This window comes from Mesocricetus auratus, unplaced genomic scaffold (assembly GCF_017639785.1).
Source record: "Mesocricetus auratus isolate SY011 unplaced genomic scaffold, BCM_Maur_2.0 Super-Scaffold_100021, whole genome shotgun sequence".
Classification (NCBI taxonomy): Eukaryota; Metazoa; Chordata; class Mammalia; order Rodentia; family Cricetidae; genus Mesocricetus; species Mesocricetus auratus.
Genome location: NW_024429202.1, coordinates 9829817 through 9845342, shown reverse-complemented (window position 1 = coordinate 9845342; position 15526 = coordinate 9829817). Strand labels below are relative to the sequence as shown.

Genomic DNA, 15526 nt, shown 5'->3' with positions numbered 1-15526 from the left:
TTGACTTTAAAAAGAAGAAGGGTTTATTTGGGTTCAGTTTTAGATCAATTGGCCTCATTGCTTAGGACTTCTGGCATTACTGTACATAGTGGTAGGAACTCGTGTGGAGTCTTTAGCTCTTAGATAACAAAAAGAGAGAGACTGGCATGGTTCCTTAATTCCTGGGGTAGTTTGAATGAGAATGGCTCCCATTGGCTCATATGTTTAAATACCTGTCTCCCAATTGGTAGAATTGTTTTGGAAAGGATTAGGAGGTGTTGTTAGAGGTGTGGCCAGGCCTTGGGGGTGGACTTTGAGGTTGCTGAAGCCCATGCCAGGCCCAGTCTTGATTTCTCTCTTCCTGTAACTCATGGATGAGATGTGAGCTCTCAGCCACTGCTCCAGCACCATGCCTGCCTGCCTGACTGCCAGTTCCTGTGCTCCCAGCCATGATGTCATGGACTCACCTCTAAAACTGCAAGCAAGCCCCTAATTAAGTGCTTTTTAAAATAAGTTACCTTTAAAATAAGCCGTGGCGTCTCCTCACATCAATAGAAAATTAAGACAACTCCCTTTGACAGCCTCAGTGACCCAAATGCCTTCTACTACTAGGTCCCACCTCTTGGAAGTTCCTGTAGCACCATGGCTGGAGCCGAGTGATTGGGACATGGACTACTGGGAGGCAGCTAAGATTCAAACTCAGGCCCGAACCCTCCATCTGCCCAGTTTGTGTGACAGCCTTGAAGCTGTCCTTCTGTGACTACTTCACTGAAGTGGATTTTCATTCCATTGATTAGGACTGGACCTTCATCCCATTGATTAGGACTGGACCTTCATTCCATTGATTAGGACTGGACATTCATTCCCATCGATTAGGACTGGACCTTCATTCCATTGATTAGGACTAGATCTTTATTCCCATTGACTAAGACTTCATCCCATTGATTAGGGCTAGATCTTCATCCCATTGATTAGGACTAGATCTTCATTCCATTGATTAGGACTGTATCTTCATTTCCCTCGGTTTAGTGTGCCCTGTGTGAGAAAAGCAGTTGGCTGAATAGTTGAGGGTGAAATATCAGTTCATCTGTGTTCAAATTCTGACTTTCCCATTTCCTAGATTGATAACCAGAGTCAAGTATCTTAAGCCCTCCATGCCTCAGTTTCTCCACATATAAAATCAGGCTAATAACACTGCTTGTAAAGATGAAGTCATCCAGTGTTTTCCTTGGTTGTTCTCTATCTTAGACTGAGGCAAGGTCTTTCACCTGACCCAGAGTCTGCTCACCCAGTTTGTCAGTGTTCACCTCCAGAGCACTGAGATCAGAGACTGGCCACCGAGCTGGCCCAATAGTTACGTAGCTGCTGCTGAGCCCAGCTCAAGGCCTCCGGCTTGCCAGGCAAGAGCTTTGCACACTCAGCATCTCCCCAGTTCCGTAACTACTTTAAAAAATAATTTATTATTATTATTATCATTATTATTATTATTATTATTTACCTTATGGGCACTGGTGTTCTGCCTGTGTGTATGTCTGTGTGAGGGTGCCAGATCCCCTGGAACTGGAGTTATTGACAGTTGTGAGCTGCCATGTGGGTGCTGGGGATTGAACCTCCGTCTGGAGTAATAGCTCTGCAACTCCTTTTAAAAAGAAACAAACCGTAGGGAAAGATACTTTAGGAAGCTACAAGACAATGTTTATCAAGAAAGCCTGCATATCTGTAATTCAGCAGCTCCCCTCCCAACTGTATATGCAAGGGAAATATGTCCATTGCCACTAACCTCAACCTACTAACTTTAACTCCCACCTTAGACTATTTCAAGTCTGGGTAATGGTTACCCTGGCCAGAGGTGGGGGGGGGGGTGTGGAGGAGGAGCAAAAACTTCTGGTGGTGTCGCTAACATTTTATTCCTTCATCTGGTGTTGGTAACCGATGGTGAATTACATTGAGCTATAACCCCAGGATGTGAGCATTTTTTCCCCTCTGTATCATAGTGAAAAATCAAACAAACAAACAAACAAAAAAAAAACAGCTGGAACTTGTGGCATGCACCTGTAACCCGCAACTGGGAGGTTAGAGGCAGGAGCATGAGGAATTCAAGGCCAGTCGCCAGTCTCTGTTACATAGAGCGTTAGAGGCAGCCTGGGTTGTGTGTGTGTGTGTGTGTGTGTGTGTGTGTGTGTGTGTGTGTGTGTGTGTGTGTGCAAGGGGGAAAGAGGGAGAGGAAAGGAGGGAGGGAGAGAGAGAATTCGAATAGAAGGCAGAGGAAAATAAACGAAGCAAGGGGAAGCGGGACATAAAGTTGAAAGCCACGGATACCTGGCTCCAGGGCACCCTACCCTGTTGGCTCACCCCTCCGCCTCTCACGGGCCCCTGCCCCGCCCCTTCTCTGTTTGCTCAGCGCAAAGATGGCAAATGCTGCCAGTTCAGGGTCTTCCCTGCTTTCCTTTGCTCCGGGGCACTCTGGCCGCCTTGCAAGTGCATAATTTTGGTAGTAGAGTAACTTGGGCTAGCTGAACTGCTTTATTAAAAAAATAAAAATGCATACATTTAAAACCTTGAAAGTCATGGGCTGTCTACCTCTTCCTCCGTCCCCTACTGCCTCTCATTACTCCCTGAGGACTGCCTTAGCCAGCTCTGCCTGAACCTCGGGCTCTGACGGGTTTGGGGGGGGGTGACCGGCCCCAGTTGATGCTGAGCTCCCACGGTGTCACCCCCCCACTCCACCCCCGCCAAGTCCCCGCCCGAACTGACCCCGCCCCTCTGCCGTGGTCTATTTTGGTCGCACCGGCAGCGGCCCGGGATCGCTGACAGTCGCGGATCCTGTGACACCTCCCAGCAGCCAGGCACTTGTTGCTCCTGGGACCTGTTGTCAATACCTTAGCTGGCTTTTCCCTTTAGCCCTCTGCTGGCTCCTGAAGCCGGTTCTTTCTGTGTGGCACCTGGGACGCTGATCTCTCAGACATTCTTGTCCTTGCTTGGAGAAATTGGAGGTCTTTAAAAAGAAAATTAAACACCGCACAGTAGAGACCCCCCCCCGCCGTGAGCAGGAGCCTGGAGTGTTGCAGAGGTGGCGCCTCTCCGACCAGGGACCGCGGCCCGGAGTGCCGACGGCATGATGGACTCAGCCACAGCTAATGGGGACGACAGGGACCCCGAGATCGAGCTCTTCGTGAAGGTAGGTCGGCATCCGGGGGCCTCTCTCCGTGCTGGCCCTGGAGTGATCTCAAGTGTCAGGGCCCAGATCCCTCTGGGATTCCTGGGATTCGGGACCCTCCCTAGGGAGCAAAGCTCAGTGCCCTGCCCCCGTGGTTCTGCAGATGGCCTTTCTGCAAGGGGCTCCTGGGAGGATGGAGTGAGTGAGTGAGTGTGAACCTGGCAGGTAGCAGTTTTCTTCTGACCCTCAGTCTGTCAAACACTGTAAGACCCATCACCACCTGGAATCCTGAGCTCTGAGGGATGCAGAGAGGTTGACTGATCCTGAAGGATGTCCTCGGATATAGGGACAGGAGAACCTGACTGGACCAGTAAACTTTTCTTCTACATCAGAGGAAGGAGGGATGGGAGAGGGAGAGAAGGAAGAGCATTGATGAAATGATCTTAGTAAAACAAAATTAGCATTTCCTAGTCCCTCTCCTCTTTCATTCAGAGGGACTAAACTAAAAGTGAAGGTTACAAAACTATTTTCTGGCTTTGTGGCTTGGTAAGAAGAAAACAAACACCCTGTTCCCTGCTGTTATTGTCACTGTCATTATAACTCTGGGGCAGTCTCTGTAACCAAGGGACCTGCCAGTCCACTGACTCAAGTCTGCAAAGCAGCCCAGTCTTGCAGAACCAAACTAAGCCCTCTGTGTCTTGGGCACTAGGTGAATAGCAAGACAGCACCTATGTTTCTTTTGCTGGAGAAGGACGGAGGCTGGGTCGGCGGGCATAAGCAGAAACATTTGATCAGCCCTCCTTGGGGACACTGCAGAAGCAGAAACCTGGAAACCTGAGGCGGGAGGAAAGCGGCCTCTGGGCAAGCTGAGTCGCCAGGACTTGGGGGAGGGGGAGGGTTCTGCTGCCTGATTACCTAGACAGTTCACAAAGGGGAATAAAATCTACAGCAGTCGAATAGATTGCCGAGTGCTAAGAAGACACTTGGCACTGAAAGGGTGTGCATATAACCTGGAAGCCTAAAGCTGTTACTCTGCTCAGACCACCTGCTTCCAAGCCAGTTGAATGGACTTCTGCAGGAAGATTTAGGTTTGTGTAAACATGAACAATGATGTTTTCTTTGACACCTTTGAAACACACACACACACACACACACACACACACACACACTGTGCAATACACACATTGAATTTCATAGATATATATGTGTATATATATTATATAATCTGTTACAATTTATTTTATGTCTACAAAGTGAAGTGTTCTAGATCCCCTTCAGACAGTTTTAGGTGTGCTGGCAGACCTAGGTAATGAACAAGGCCCTATGATTTCCCATGCTGGACAGGAAGGGGTTCATGGGAGCCACAGGGGGTACCCTGAGCGAGGAGGAGGGTGAATGGACACAGCTTTCACTCAGTTTGCTGCCTTCCTTCACAAAGCCATTCTTGGACTTGCTCAGATTCCCTGGGAGTGGGAACTTCAAGGTGTCAGATTCCCTGAGAGAAGTTTCAAACACAAATTGGTTCTTTTGAGCCAAAGCTGCCCCTTGCCCTGCTACCAGGCATGGAGACCAATTCTACCTGTGTCTTTGGAATTTCATGTTGGCAGCATTCGGAGATTTTTGTCTAGTTCTATAAAAAAATAAAAGCTTACTCCACAGCTCAAGTAGCACCCAGAGAATTCTAGAATATCTATGTTGTCATCTGCTTTTTCTCTAAAGAGAAGCAATTAGTGAGAGCCACGCAGGACTCGATGGCTCTCAGAGCAGAGCCGTTTTGGTTCCCATCCTCATTTTGAGCTTTGGTTACTGTTATGGTCACAGGGTATGCACAGAAGCTGGGTCAGCCACACGGTGGTGGTGCACATCTTTAATACCAGCAATCGGGAGGCAGAGGCAGTGAATCTCTGAGTTCAAAGCTACCCTGGTCTACAGTGTGAGTTCCAGGACAGCCAGGACTACAACAGAGAAACCCTGTCTTAAAAAACAAAAACAGCGACATCATCTAAAGTGGGACTACTGCTCTGTGCCTCCAATGGTACCATTTTGGGGGAGCGGGCACCTGGTTTACAGAATCAGACTTTCCTCAAATCTGAGGTTTCTCTTTCTGGATTCCCACAGAAAGGATGTCTCTGGGATCTGGTGCTGGGTAGCAGGGGTGTTTTCTGAAGGGGAAGGTGGGTTGGCCCCTGTGAAGCAACTCACATAGAGGAGCCCGACCCAGAGCCACAGTGTTGGTCAATTTCAAAAGCCTCTGAAAGAATGTCCCCAATTCAGCATACCATCAAGTCTGCCATTCCACACTACTGCTCAGTGAGTGTCAACGCTGTTCCCTTCCCATGCAGTCAACAGTCATCATGTTTCTACTGCAGTGATGATAGCAGTCACAGCAGTGATAAATCGTAGCGTCCTACATCATGTGCAGCACAGTGAGAATGATGACTTCATGAGTTCCTCACATCCTTATGCATGAAGACTATTTCACTCCTCTGGAAAATGAGGAAAACACTTAATTGTGACTCACAGGTTCTTGTGATGCTTGCAGTCACAGCACTTGGTGAACTGAGGTCTGCTCCCTTTCAATACCGAAGGCTACAAGAACAGGGGTTAGTGTCACACCATTGAGCAATCGTGAGCTCGGGGAAGGTGTGTGAGAGACTCCGAAGTAGACAGTGCACAGGATGCAGACTCAAACCTCAGCTCTGGAACTTCATACCCCATATATCCCGTCTTCCCCAAACGCCAATGCATCAGTACTTGCACTATTTATTTACTGGCCTGTCATGTAGCTCAGGCTAGCCTTGAATTCCCTAAGTACCTAAAGATGACCTTGAGTTCCTAGTCATCCTGACTCCATCTCCGGAATGCTAAGAATGCACCACCATGGCCAATATACTTGGTACTGGGGATCGAACCCAGGATTTCACGCATGCTAGGCAATCACTCAACCAACTGAGTTTCATCGTCAGCTCCTTATACTTTATTCTGACAAGTTAGGCCCTCGATGTAACATGAAGCCTGCACCCAAGTCATCTCTCGGCCTCTAATGAAGTAGGTTGACTGTGAACAAGTTTCTCAACTTCCATAATCTCCTGTGACCACTTCTTTAGCCAGAAGTGTTTATAACTAATAGCAATGATGATGCCAATAGTAACAATTCATTGTCTAAACCAAGATGGTTGGAGAGTGAAGGGAACTGTTTGTGGTGCTTAGACTGAGAGAATAGATGTGACCAGGATTGTGTGAATGTGTAGTGCTCTGATTAGGTGTACTCAACCACCACCGTGGGAGCATACAGGCAAAAGTGCTTTGTAAATTGGAGATTGCTACACATGCCTTACCTTCCATTTTCCTGCAAGTTGTATGGCAGGCAGAGCATTACTGGATTTGTGTGTCCCTGATTTCCTTTGGAGAGCTGAGGCCTGGTGCCTCCTCACTTGCAGGGATATTTTGAGAATGGATGAGATCATCGGTAGCTTGGACTTTGATCATAAAGGGAGGGTACCAGGTTAGAGAAGGCAATGAAGGCAATGAATATGGTTTGGAAAAGGAAAGAATAACGAACAAGGGAATAAAAACAGAAAGCAATTTGAGAGGACAAACACAGGACATTCTGAGCAGACAAAATCAAGATCTGCCTCCATTCCTAGACCCACCCTAGGTCCCAGATACAGAAAGTTACCAAAGAGAAGGCATGGTGATGGACAAGTCTCCTACAGTCACTCCTAAAGACTGGGGTTATCAACAGAAACTACAGATTCCCAAACTTGGCTACATGGGCAAGTCATTTAGGGAAAGTGAAAGGCTGATGACATCAGTCCCCATGGGCAGAGTCCAGAACAGTCTTTTTACTGCTACCCTGAGGTGACTTCAGTGTGCAGGCTTTATGGACATCCAGGGGTGGTGCAGGGCAGGAAGCTTCTGTTCTGGCTAAAACAGTGTATGTTAAAATCCTGAACGTCTAGTAAACTGGGGTGTGGCCAGGAAGGCTGTGGATGAGACTCAGCTCCATGAACAACTGCTGGTGAACTGGCAGTGGTTCTCTCCACAGAATTCTAGAACAGTCTGTGCGTGAATATGGCTAGTCAAATAGCAACCATCTGATGGGCTGATCGAAATGACCAGTTTTCTTTTACTGGTGGCCCTAACATTACTCTGACAGTGGAGCAGGGCACCAGTCAAGTCATGAGATACAGTGTGGTCATCTGATTCCTGATCAGGCAGGATTGAGCCTCATGGTGTTACCCACACAGTTGTCAGCTGCTGTATTGCTCTGACAGCATGGTGATTTCAGGAAGCTGGCCTACGCATAAAATATTTTATGATGGGTGTGTGTGTGGGTGTGTGTGTGCCTGCCTATGAACTTGGAGGCCAGATCAGGACATCGGGTGCTCTGCTCTATCACTCTTTGCCATTTTTGACTCTCGGTAACCTCAGAGTTGGGTGGTCATCAGAGAGCCCCAGTAATGAGATGAGATGGTCCTGTTGCCTCCATCATCAGATGCGGTGCTGGGGTTACAAGTGAAGGAGATTACTCCTGGTTACTTATGTAGGTTCTGGGGATTTGAATTCAGGTCTTCATATCTGTGCAGCAAGCACACTTACATTGAACTGTCTCCTCAGCAGTGTGTGCACACATGTGTGCATGCATGTGTATGTGTGTGTGTGTGTATGCTTGTGGTATGTGAAAATATGCGTGCATGTTGATGCATGTGCACACGTACCAATGTAAGTGGAGGTTAGAAGTGTCTTCCTTGATCTTTCTCCACCTTACCTTTTGATAAAGGTTTTTCTATCTCGTCGATTTTTTCAAAGTTCCAACTCTGTTTTCATTCTTCTCTTTGTTTCTATTTTATTGATTTCAGTCCCCAATTTGATTATTTCTGGTCTCCTCTTGGATGTGCTTGCTTCATTTTTTTTTAGAGATTTTAGGTATGCTATTAAGTTGCTAGTACAAGATCTTTTCTTCTTCTTCTTCTTCTTCTTCTTCTTCTTCTTCTTCTTCTTCTTCTTCTTCTTCTTCTTCTTCTTCTTCTTTTGATGTAGGCACTTAGTGCTTTGAACTTTCTTCTTAGCACTGCTTTCATTGTGTCCTGTAAGTTTGGGTATGCTATGTATTCATTTTCATGGAATTCTAGAAAGTCTTTAATTTCTTTCTAATTTATGTTTCAACCCAGTTTTCACTCAATAGAGAGTTGTTTATCTTCCATGAGTTTGTAAGCTATCTGCTGTTTCTGTTGTTGATATAAAGCTTTAATCAGAAGTGGTCTGATAGGATGCAGGGGGTTATTTCACATTTTTTTATATCTGTTGAGACTTACTTTGTGTCCAAGCATGTGATCAGTTTTGGAGAAAGTTTCATGAGGTTCTGAGATGAAGGTATGTCTTTTGTGTTTAGATGAAATATTTTGTAAACATCTATTAGGTCATTTGGTTCTGTTACTCCAGTATTTCTCTGTTTAGTTTTTGTCTGGTTGACCTATCCACTGGTCAACCCATGAGGGTCAATATGTGACATAAGATGTAGTAATGTTTCCTTTATCATTTGAAGCATATGTTTGAAGCATAGATGTTAAGAATTGAAATGCCATCTTGGTGGAATTATAGCAATCTGGGCTGACATCTGTGGTCTCTTACAGTCTGTAGCACGTTTGTCCAGGCTTCTCTGGCTTTTAGAGTCTCCATTGAGAAGTCAGGTGTAATTCCAGTAGGTCTGTATTTATATGGTACTTGGCCTTTCCCCCTTGTAACTTTCAGTATTTTTTCTTTGTTCTGTATGTTTAGTGTTTTGATTATGATGTGACGAGGCACTTTCTTTTCTGGTCCAATCTATTTGGTGTTTTGTATGCTTCTTGTACCTTTACAGGTATGTCTTTCTTTAGGTTAGGAAAATTTTTCTTCTGTGATTTTGTTGAATATGTTTTCTGGGCTTTGAGCTGGAATTTTTCTTCTTCCGCTATTTCTGTTATTCTTAGGTTTCGTCTTGTCATAGTGTCCCAGATTTTCTATCAGAAATTTTTTAGATTTAACATCATCTTTGACTATTGTATCCATTTCTTCTATCCTGTCTTTGATGGCTGAGTTCTCTCTTTCGTCTCTTGTATTTTGTTGGTGAAGCTTGCCTCTGTAGTTCTTACTTCAATTTCTAAATTTTCATTTCCAGAATTCCCACAGCTGATGTTTCTTTATTGCTTCTATTTCCATTTTCAGGTCTTGAACAATTTTGTTCATTTTCTTCAACTGTTTGTGTTTTCCTAGATTTCTTTAAAGGATTTCCTGTAATTGTTTGTTTGTGTCTTCCTGGATTTCTTTAAGAGATTTATTAATTTCCTCTTTAATGAACTCTATCATCTTTATGTAGTTTATTTTAAGGTCTTTTTCTTGTGCTTCAGCTATGTTGGACTATCCAGGGTCTGTTTTGGGAGGCTAGCTGGGCTCTAGTGGAAATGTATTATACTGGCTGTTCCTTATTGTGTTTCTCTACTGGCATTTAGGTATCTGGGTTTGAGATGATTATAGGTCTAGGTGCTAATTTCTTGGTTTGTCTTTGTTGGGTGAGTGTTTTGTTCATTGGTTTCTGTTTCCTCTCTGGGTTTTCAGAGAGTCTGATGGCTGTGTGTTGTCTGTTTTATTGGCCTGCTCAGCTGATGTGTTCACAGGGAATGCCTGCTGGTGCTGGAGGCTGGGATACAGTGATGAATGGGGGAAGGGAGACTAAGAGGGGTTGATGTGTGGGATCCACAGGAGATGTGGGAAGGAGGGAAGAGAAGCTTCAGCTGGTGATCTGTTGCAGCTCTAGAGGCAAGACTGAGGGATTGGGTCCAGGGGAACAGAGAGACAGAAGAGAAGGTCTGTGGGTATCCTACTTGGCTTTCTGGAGGCATCATGATCTACTCTCAATATCCCAATACTTAGCATCTATGTGCAGCGTCACTGCTTCCTTTCCAAGTATTCAAAGGTTGAGTGGTACCTATCTCAGGTGCTATGGCAGGGTGTAGGGTGACCATGGCTCTACAGGGGCAGAAATCCAGTATCGGGGCATCCGCACCTACCTTCCTGCTGATTTTTACTCTCTCTTTGGGTGTCTGCTGGTTCTCTCCAATTAGGTCAGAGTCTATGAGGTTAGACAAGTAGTTAGGTTGAAAGCTCTTTATTTTTGCTTCCCTTTGAGAGGCCCAGTGCTAAGGCTACCATAGTAGAAAAATGGTTTTCTAGCTGCATGGGCTGTGTCAAACTATTTGACATTATAGGCCATAATTTTCTTCCTCCCTTCCTTTTCTCTTTTCTTTTCCTTCCTTCCTTCTTTCCTCCCTCCCTTCCAACTATCACTTTGCTAATAACAGCAGTGCATATGTGATAGGTTTGATCTGCTGGGTTTGAAATGGGACCTCCTGTCAGACCCTGTGTAAGATAGCTGGTGAAGACAAAGCCTTTAAACCCCCTTCCCCTGGATGGTACAGGGAGTCACAGCTTAATCTCACCCCCTTGTCTCATTGATGGAGCTGTGACATAGACCAAGGACAGCTGGCCCTTAGGGCAGTTTTCCAAGGTCCTAGTCCTCTGACTGGGCTGATGTTTCACCAACCAGAGGCATTGCCTAAAGGGTGTGGTTGATGTCACCACAGTACACTCATCATTGATTCTGGAAGTTGATTCTTCCTGCCAGTTGCTCCGTCATCCAATACACCTTCCACACAGCTGCTTCCTGTGAGGGTGGGATTTCAGGGCTCTTCCCTTTCCTGTGCCTGGCTCTGGCAAGAGTCTCCCAACCTCACCCAAACACTATCTGACTTTACCCTTGGATGACAAGAAGACTTTGGAGTCTAGGCCCTGGTTACCTCTTCAGTTTCCCTGACCCATCACAATGACTTCCAAGCCCTGCCTAGGTGTACAAGCTCTTGGAGGACACACAAATACACATGAGCTTCCCAGAGACATGAGTGTGTAAAGTCTCTCAGCATCCAGGAATTCAGAAGGAGCCTGCTCTGTGTACCGAAGAAACATCTCTGACAGCCTCTGGGAAAGTTAGAAATGTGTGTGTTTCCTTGAAAGACGTTTTGAGTTCCAAGATGTGAAGCTATTTAAGGACAAAGAATAATGTGCTATCAGAACTGAGATGAGCCCTTTGTTTAAAACAGAAAGGGGCTCCAGCCTGTAGAAGCACCATATAGCGCTACTGGCACAGGAAAAGCCTGGGTTTAACTTATTGCTGTGGTCCTGGTAAAGAATGGTGAGGGCAGAGGGTCATAGCCCTTGATGCATGGACACTTGTGAAGATTTTCATGTGATCTTCCTCAATCCTTCTCCCTGAGCGTTTAGATTTAGGGAGGTTGAGGAGAGAGACCCAGCCAACTGTATCTCTACACAGCTACCCTGAAGTCACTTTGTGGTTCATCAAAGACAAAGAACCACTGGCTAGAACCCAGGTGGAAGGGACCAAATGATCCCATGGGAGATCAAAAGGACAAATTGAAAGCCAGTCCCTGCTGAAGCATGCATTTTCCAGGATGGAGGCGGCTACAGCAAAAAGGCAAATAGGCTCATTAGTGTGAAGCATCCCACACTGGCCTCAGATAACCAGGAAAGGGAGGAAAGCTTTGACCTTTTCTTCTATTTGCTCTTTTCCTCTTGTGATTTTTCTTACTAATACAGGAGTGACATGCAATTTTAAAAGCCAGGCAAGACGGGGGAGATATTATCTAGATAACGAACTGGAGGAGTTAGGACTTCGGGGAATTTCAGATGATGGACCAAGCAGTTAGCGCAGATGTTTATGAAGCACCACCCTGTGCCAGACTCTGAAAGCTGAAGGGAGATGAGGGAGAGGTCCGAGACCAAGGGGGATAACATCAGTCCAGAAGCATGTAGTGAGGGAGAGGAAATGCAAACATGCCACAGGACGTGGCAGGATGGAAGATGAGGGTGCAGATGAAGTGATCAGGGCAGCATCATTGAAGGCCCCCAAACCTAATCAGGGAGGAAGTAAAACCAGCAGTGAACCTTGAGGCATGACCACAATTGAGGATTCTCAGGTATCTGGGAGTAGGTAAGCAGGATGAAGGAGTTCAGGACCCAGGAATGTACAGGGATGGTTATTGGAAGTAAGGCATAGGCAGCAACAAGAGGAGGGGGTCATGTATGATAGTGAGCACTTGTAAGCAATGGAAGTCACTAGAAGTCGCAGTTCATGGTTAGAAAGGCTTCTCTGCTGTGTTGTGTGATACAATGAAATAGTAATGAACTCAGGGACAGAAGATCTGGATCCTGGGCCTGTTCTACCATATGTGGTTTGCTCATCTATGCAGTGGGATCAGCAGCCATAAAATCATAACATTTTCTATTTATACTTGTGGTGGTTTGAAAGTAAACAGGACCCCAAAGGGAGTGGTACTATTAGGAGGCATGGCCTTGTTGAAGTAGTTGTGGTCTTGTTGGAGGAAGCGTATCACTGTGGAGGTGAGATTTGAGGTCTCATATATGCTCAAGCCACGCCCAGAAAGACACTTCCTGCTGTCTGCAAGATGTAGGACTCCAGCACCATGTCTGCCTGCACACTGCCATGTCCCACCATGATGATAATGAACTGAACCTCTGAACTGTAAGCCATCCCTATTTAATGATTTCCTTTGGAAGAGTTGCCATGGCCATGGTGTCTCTTCACAGCAATAAAAATCCTAACTTAGACAATACTAATGCCTAGAAGTCATCTAGTATGACCCTCTCTGAGCAGATAGCCAGATATTTTGGAGTGTGTGCTTTGTGAATGGAAGGAGAAAGTAATTAACTGCTATTTTATCATTGCTACTGTGAGCATGCCCACCACAGCCACGCCCACCATGCCCATGCCCACTAAAGCCACACCCACCGTGCCCATGCCCACCATGGCCATAGGAGAGCCTTGAGGCAGGTGACACTGCACAAGTCCTACTAGATGTCTTTCCATACCCAAGTAGATTTGAATGGCAGAGGATGCTATAGGAGGAGAGTACAGGAGAGTGCCTGGAGGAAGAAGCCTGTGCAGCATTTGAAGAACATCAAAGTCTCATGGTACCATGGTGAATTCATTTCTGGAGAGATGAGCTCTCATATTGGGATACTGATAACCTTAATGTGCTTGGCCAGCATGCCCAAGAGCACTGAATCAGTGCGCTGAATGGAGATCAATTCATCGAGCTTTAAGGGTCCTTTTCATGTTGAAACACTATGAATTTACAGTGAAATTGGGACTGTGAGGAATAGAGTTGTTGCTCATGAAGAATAACACCACTTCAGAACTGTTTAATTGGAAGCATGGGCAGGACAACTGTGTATAAACCTTCATGTTAGTGCTTGAAAACCAGAATCAAGAACCAGGGCGGTCAGGATCAGGGCTGTGGATTTGAACTCCTCCCTAGACCTATGGTTGAAGAAATACATTCCCCACAGGGGGACACATGGAGAAGGTGGGAAGAAATAAGGACTGTGTGTTAACAAGGAGGACAGGATGGGGCACAGGATAAGTTGGTTAATGGATGAGAGGTAGGAAGGGGATAAATAGAACACTCTAGGTGCTATGTGAATGATGGCTTGGAGTCAGGAAATTCCAGGCTGGGTCCTCTAAGAAGTAAGACCTTTGCTTGACTATGACCAAGAGAGTGGACATAAGGGATGTTGGGAAGGCAGATGGAGCTATATGTAAGGATTCTAACAAAGATTATGAACTAGATATCTTATAAACAAGAGAAGTGTATTACTTAGTACTGGGGGTTGGAGGTTCACTGGGAAGGCACTGGCAGGTTAGATGTTTGGTGAGGGCCTGCTTTCTGGTTCATAAACAGTGTCTTTCAGTTGTGTTCTCAACTGATGGGATGGGAGATTCCTAGTAGCTCTCTCCTGACCTAACTCCCTCCCAGAATCCCTACCCTAAATATTATCACCTTCAAGACAAAGTACAACATTTGAATTTTGAGGGAAATGCACAAGCCATCCCTGAACAATTGAGAATTTAGATTTAAAATTCAGATCTGCTTATTAAAATTGCTATTTTAAGAGATAGATGACAGATAGATAGATAGATAGATAGATAGATAGATAGATAGATAGATAGATAGATAATAAGAGAGGCGAGGTGAAGAGAGGAGAGAAGAAAGAGGAGAGGAGAGGAGAGGAGAGGAGAAGAGAGGAGAGGAGAGGAGAAGGGAGAGGAAGGAGAGGAGGGGAGGAGAGGGGAGGAAGTGTTTGATTATTTGACCATGGTTCACCTGACCCTGATAGAGATGATGAGGCTCCGGTAATATGCATAGGGAAGTTCCTGTAGTGTCATGGTCATGTTCACCCATGTTGTCACCTGACCCTGATAGAGATGATGAGGCTCCGGCAATATGCATAGGGAAGTTCCTGTAGTGTCATGGTCATGTTCACCCATGTTGGTGCTGTTTGTTTCCCTGCACTAAACTCTATGGACCTTATTTTTTCCTCTTCTATCCATCATTAGTCAGTGATAAGGGAGAAAGCGTCAAGAATTCAACTACAGAAATAGCACAAAAGGAGGAGGGAAACAAGTGCAGTGAGCAGAGCCCAGCGGAGAGCTCATTACCTGCAATGAGAGGAAGGAAACTCTTGTCCCAGTTACTGTCTCTTTAGAGTCCAATTTTGGGAGGTTGTCATGGAGATAGATAGCTTGCTTGAAGTGCAGCCAAAGCCTGTTCTCCCTTAGATTACACCAAGGCTTCCTAACACTGTCAGGGAGTAAAGGCCCTGAGAACCGCAGGCAAGCGGGGAGGGACAGTCTCAAGACATGTTAGCCAGAACATAAAAGCCGAGATCCACGATGTCTTTGGGATTTGGCTCAGAAACTAACGGAGCCACCAGCCTGTTGCTGGTTGCCTCAATGACATCAGTCAGATTTTTCCTGTAGTGGGAAGACCATGAGAGGTAACAGCCATGCAGGGAGTCACGTGACCCGTCCTCATTGGCAGACTTAACGGCTTTTGCTGTTGTTGGTTTGTTGTAATTTTGAGATGTTATCCCGGGTTGTCCTCAAACTCTGTGTATAGCTAAGGATGACCTTAAACTCTGGGTCCTCTTGCTTTTGTTTACTGTGTGCTAGGATTACAGGCATACATGGCCATGGCTGCTTTAGGGGATGCTGGTCCCAGAGCCCAGGGGCTTATGCATGCACACTACCAGCTGGGTCACACCTCCAAGGATCTAACGGGGTTCTCTTGAAGGGGAGAAGAGTTAAGGGGTTTGCTGGCAAATCACAAAGCTGTAGACCCGGGTCTCAGTGCATGACTCATAGGCAGCCCTTCCCCCACAGACCCTGCTTCCAGGAGAGGTAAGGGAGTGACCTCAGCTTCTCCACCTCCACATGCTCCTAGAAACTTCTCCTGGCACTCCTTTCTCCAGAAGAAT

At 45.9% G+C, this 15526-nt stretch overlaps 1 protein-coding gene across 2 annotated transcripts in view; it reads left to right on the top strand.

The window, feature by feature from the left end:
* Clic5 (chloride intracellular channel 5) overlaps window positions 1–15526 on the top strand; it is a 143301-nt gene that overhangs the window by 46668 nt on the left and 81107 nt on the right. The window contains exon 1 of one of the 2 annotated variants that reach the window (XM_040729674.1): window positions 2767–3157. The exons of the other annotated variant lie outside the window; for it this stretch is intronic. Coding sequence (XP_040585608.1) covers window positions 3095–3157 — 63 coding nt within the window. The 5' untranslated portion in view covers window positions 2767–3094. Of the gene's footprint in view, window positions 1–2766; window positions 3158–15526 lie in introns of those variants that run through there. 2 annotated transcript variants of the gene reach the window in all.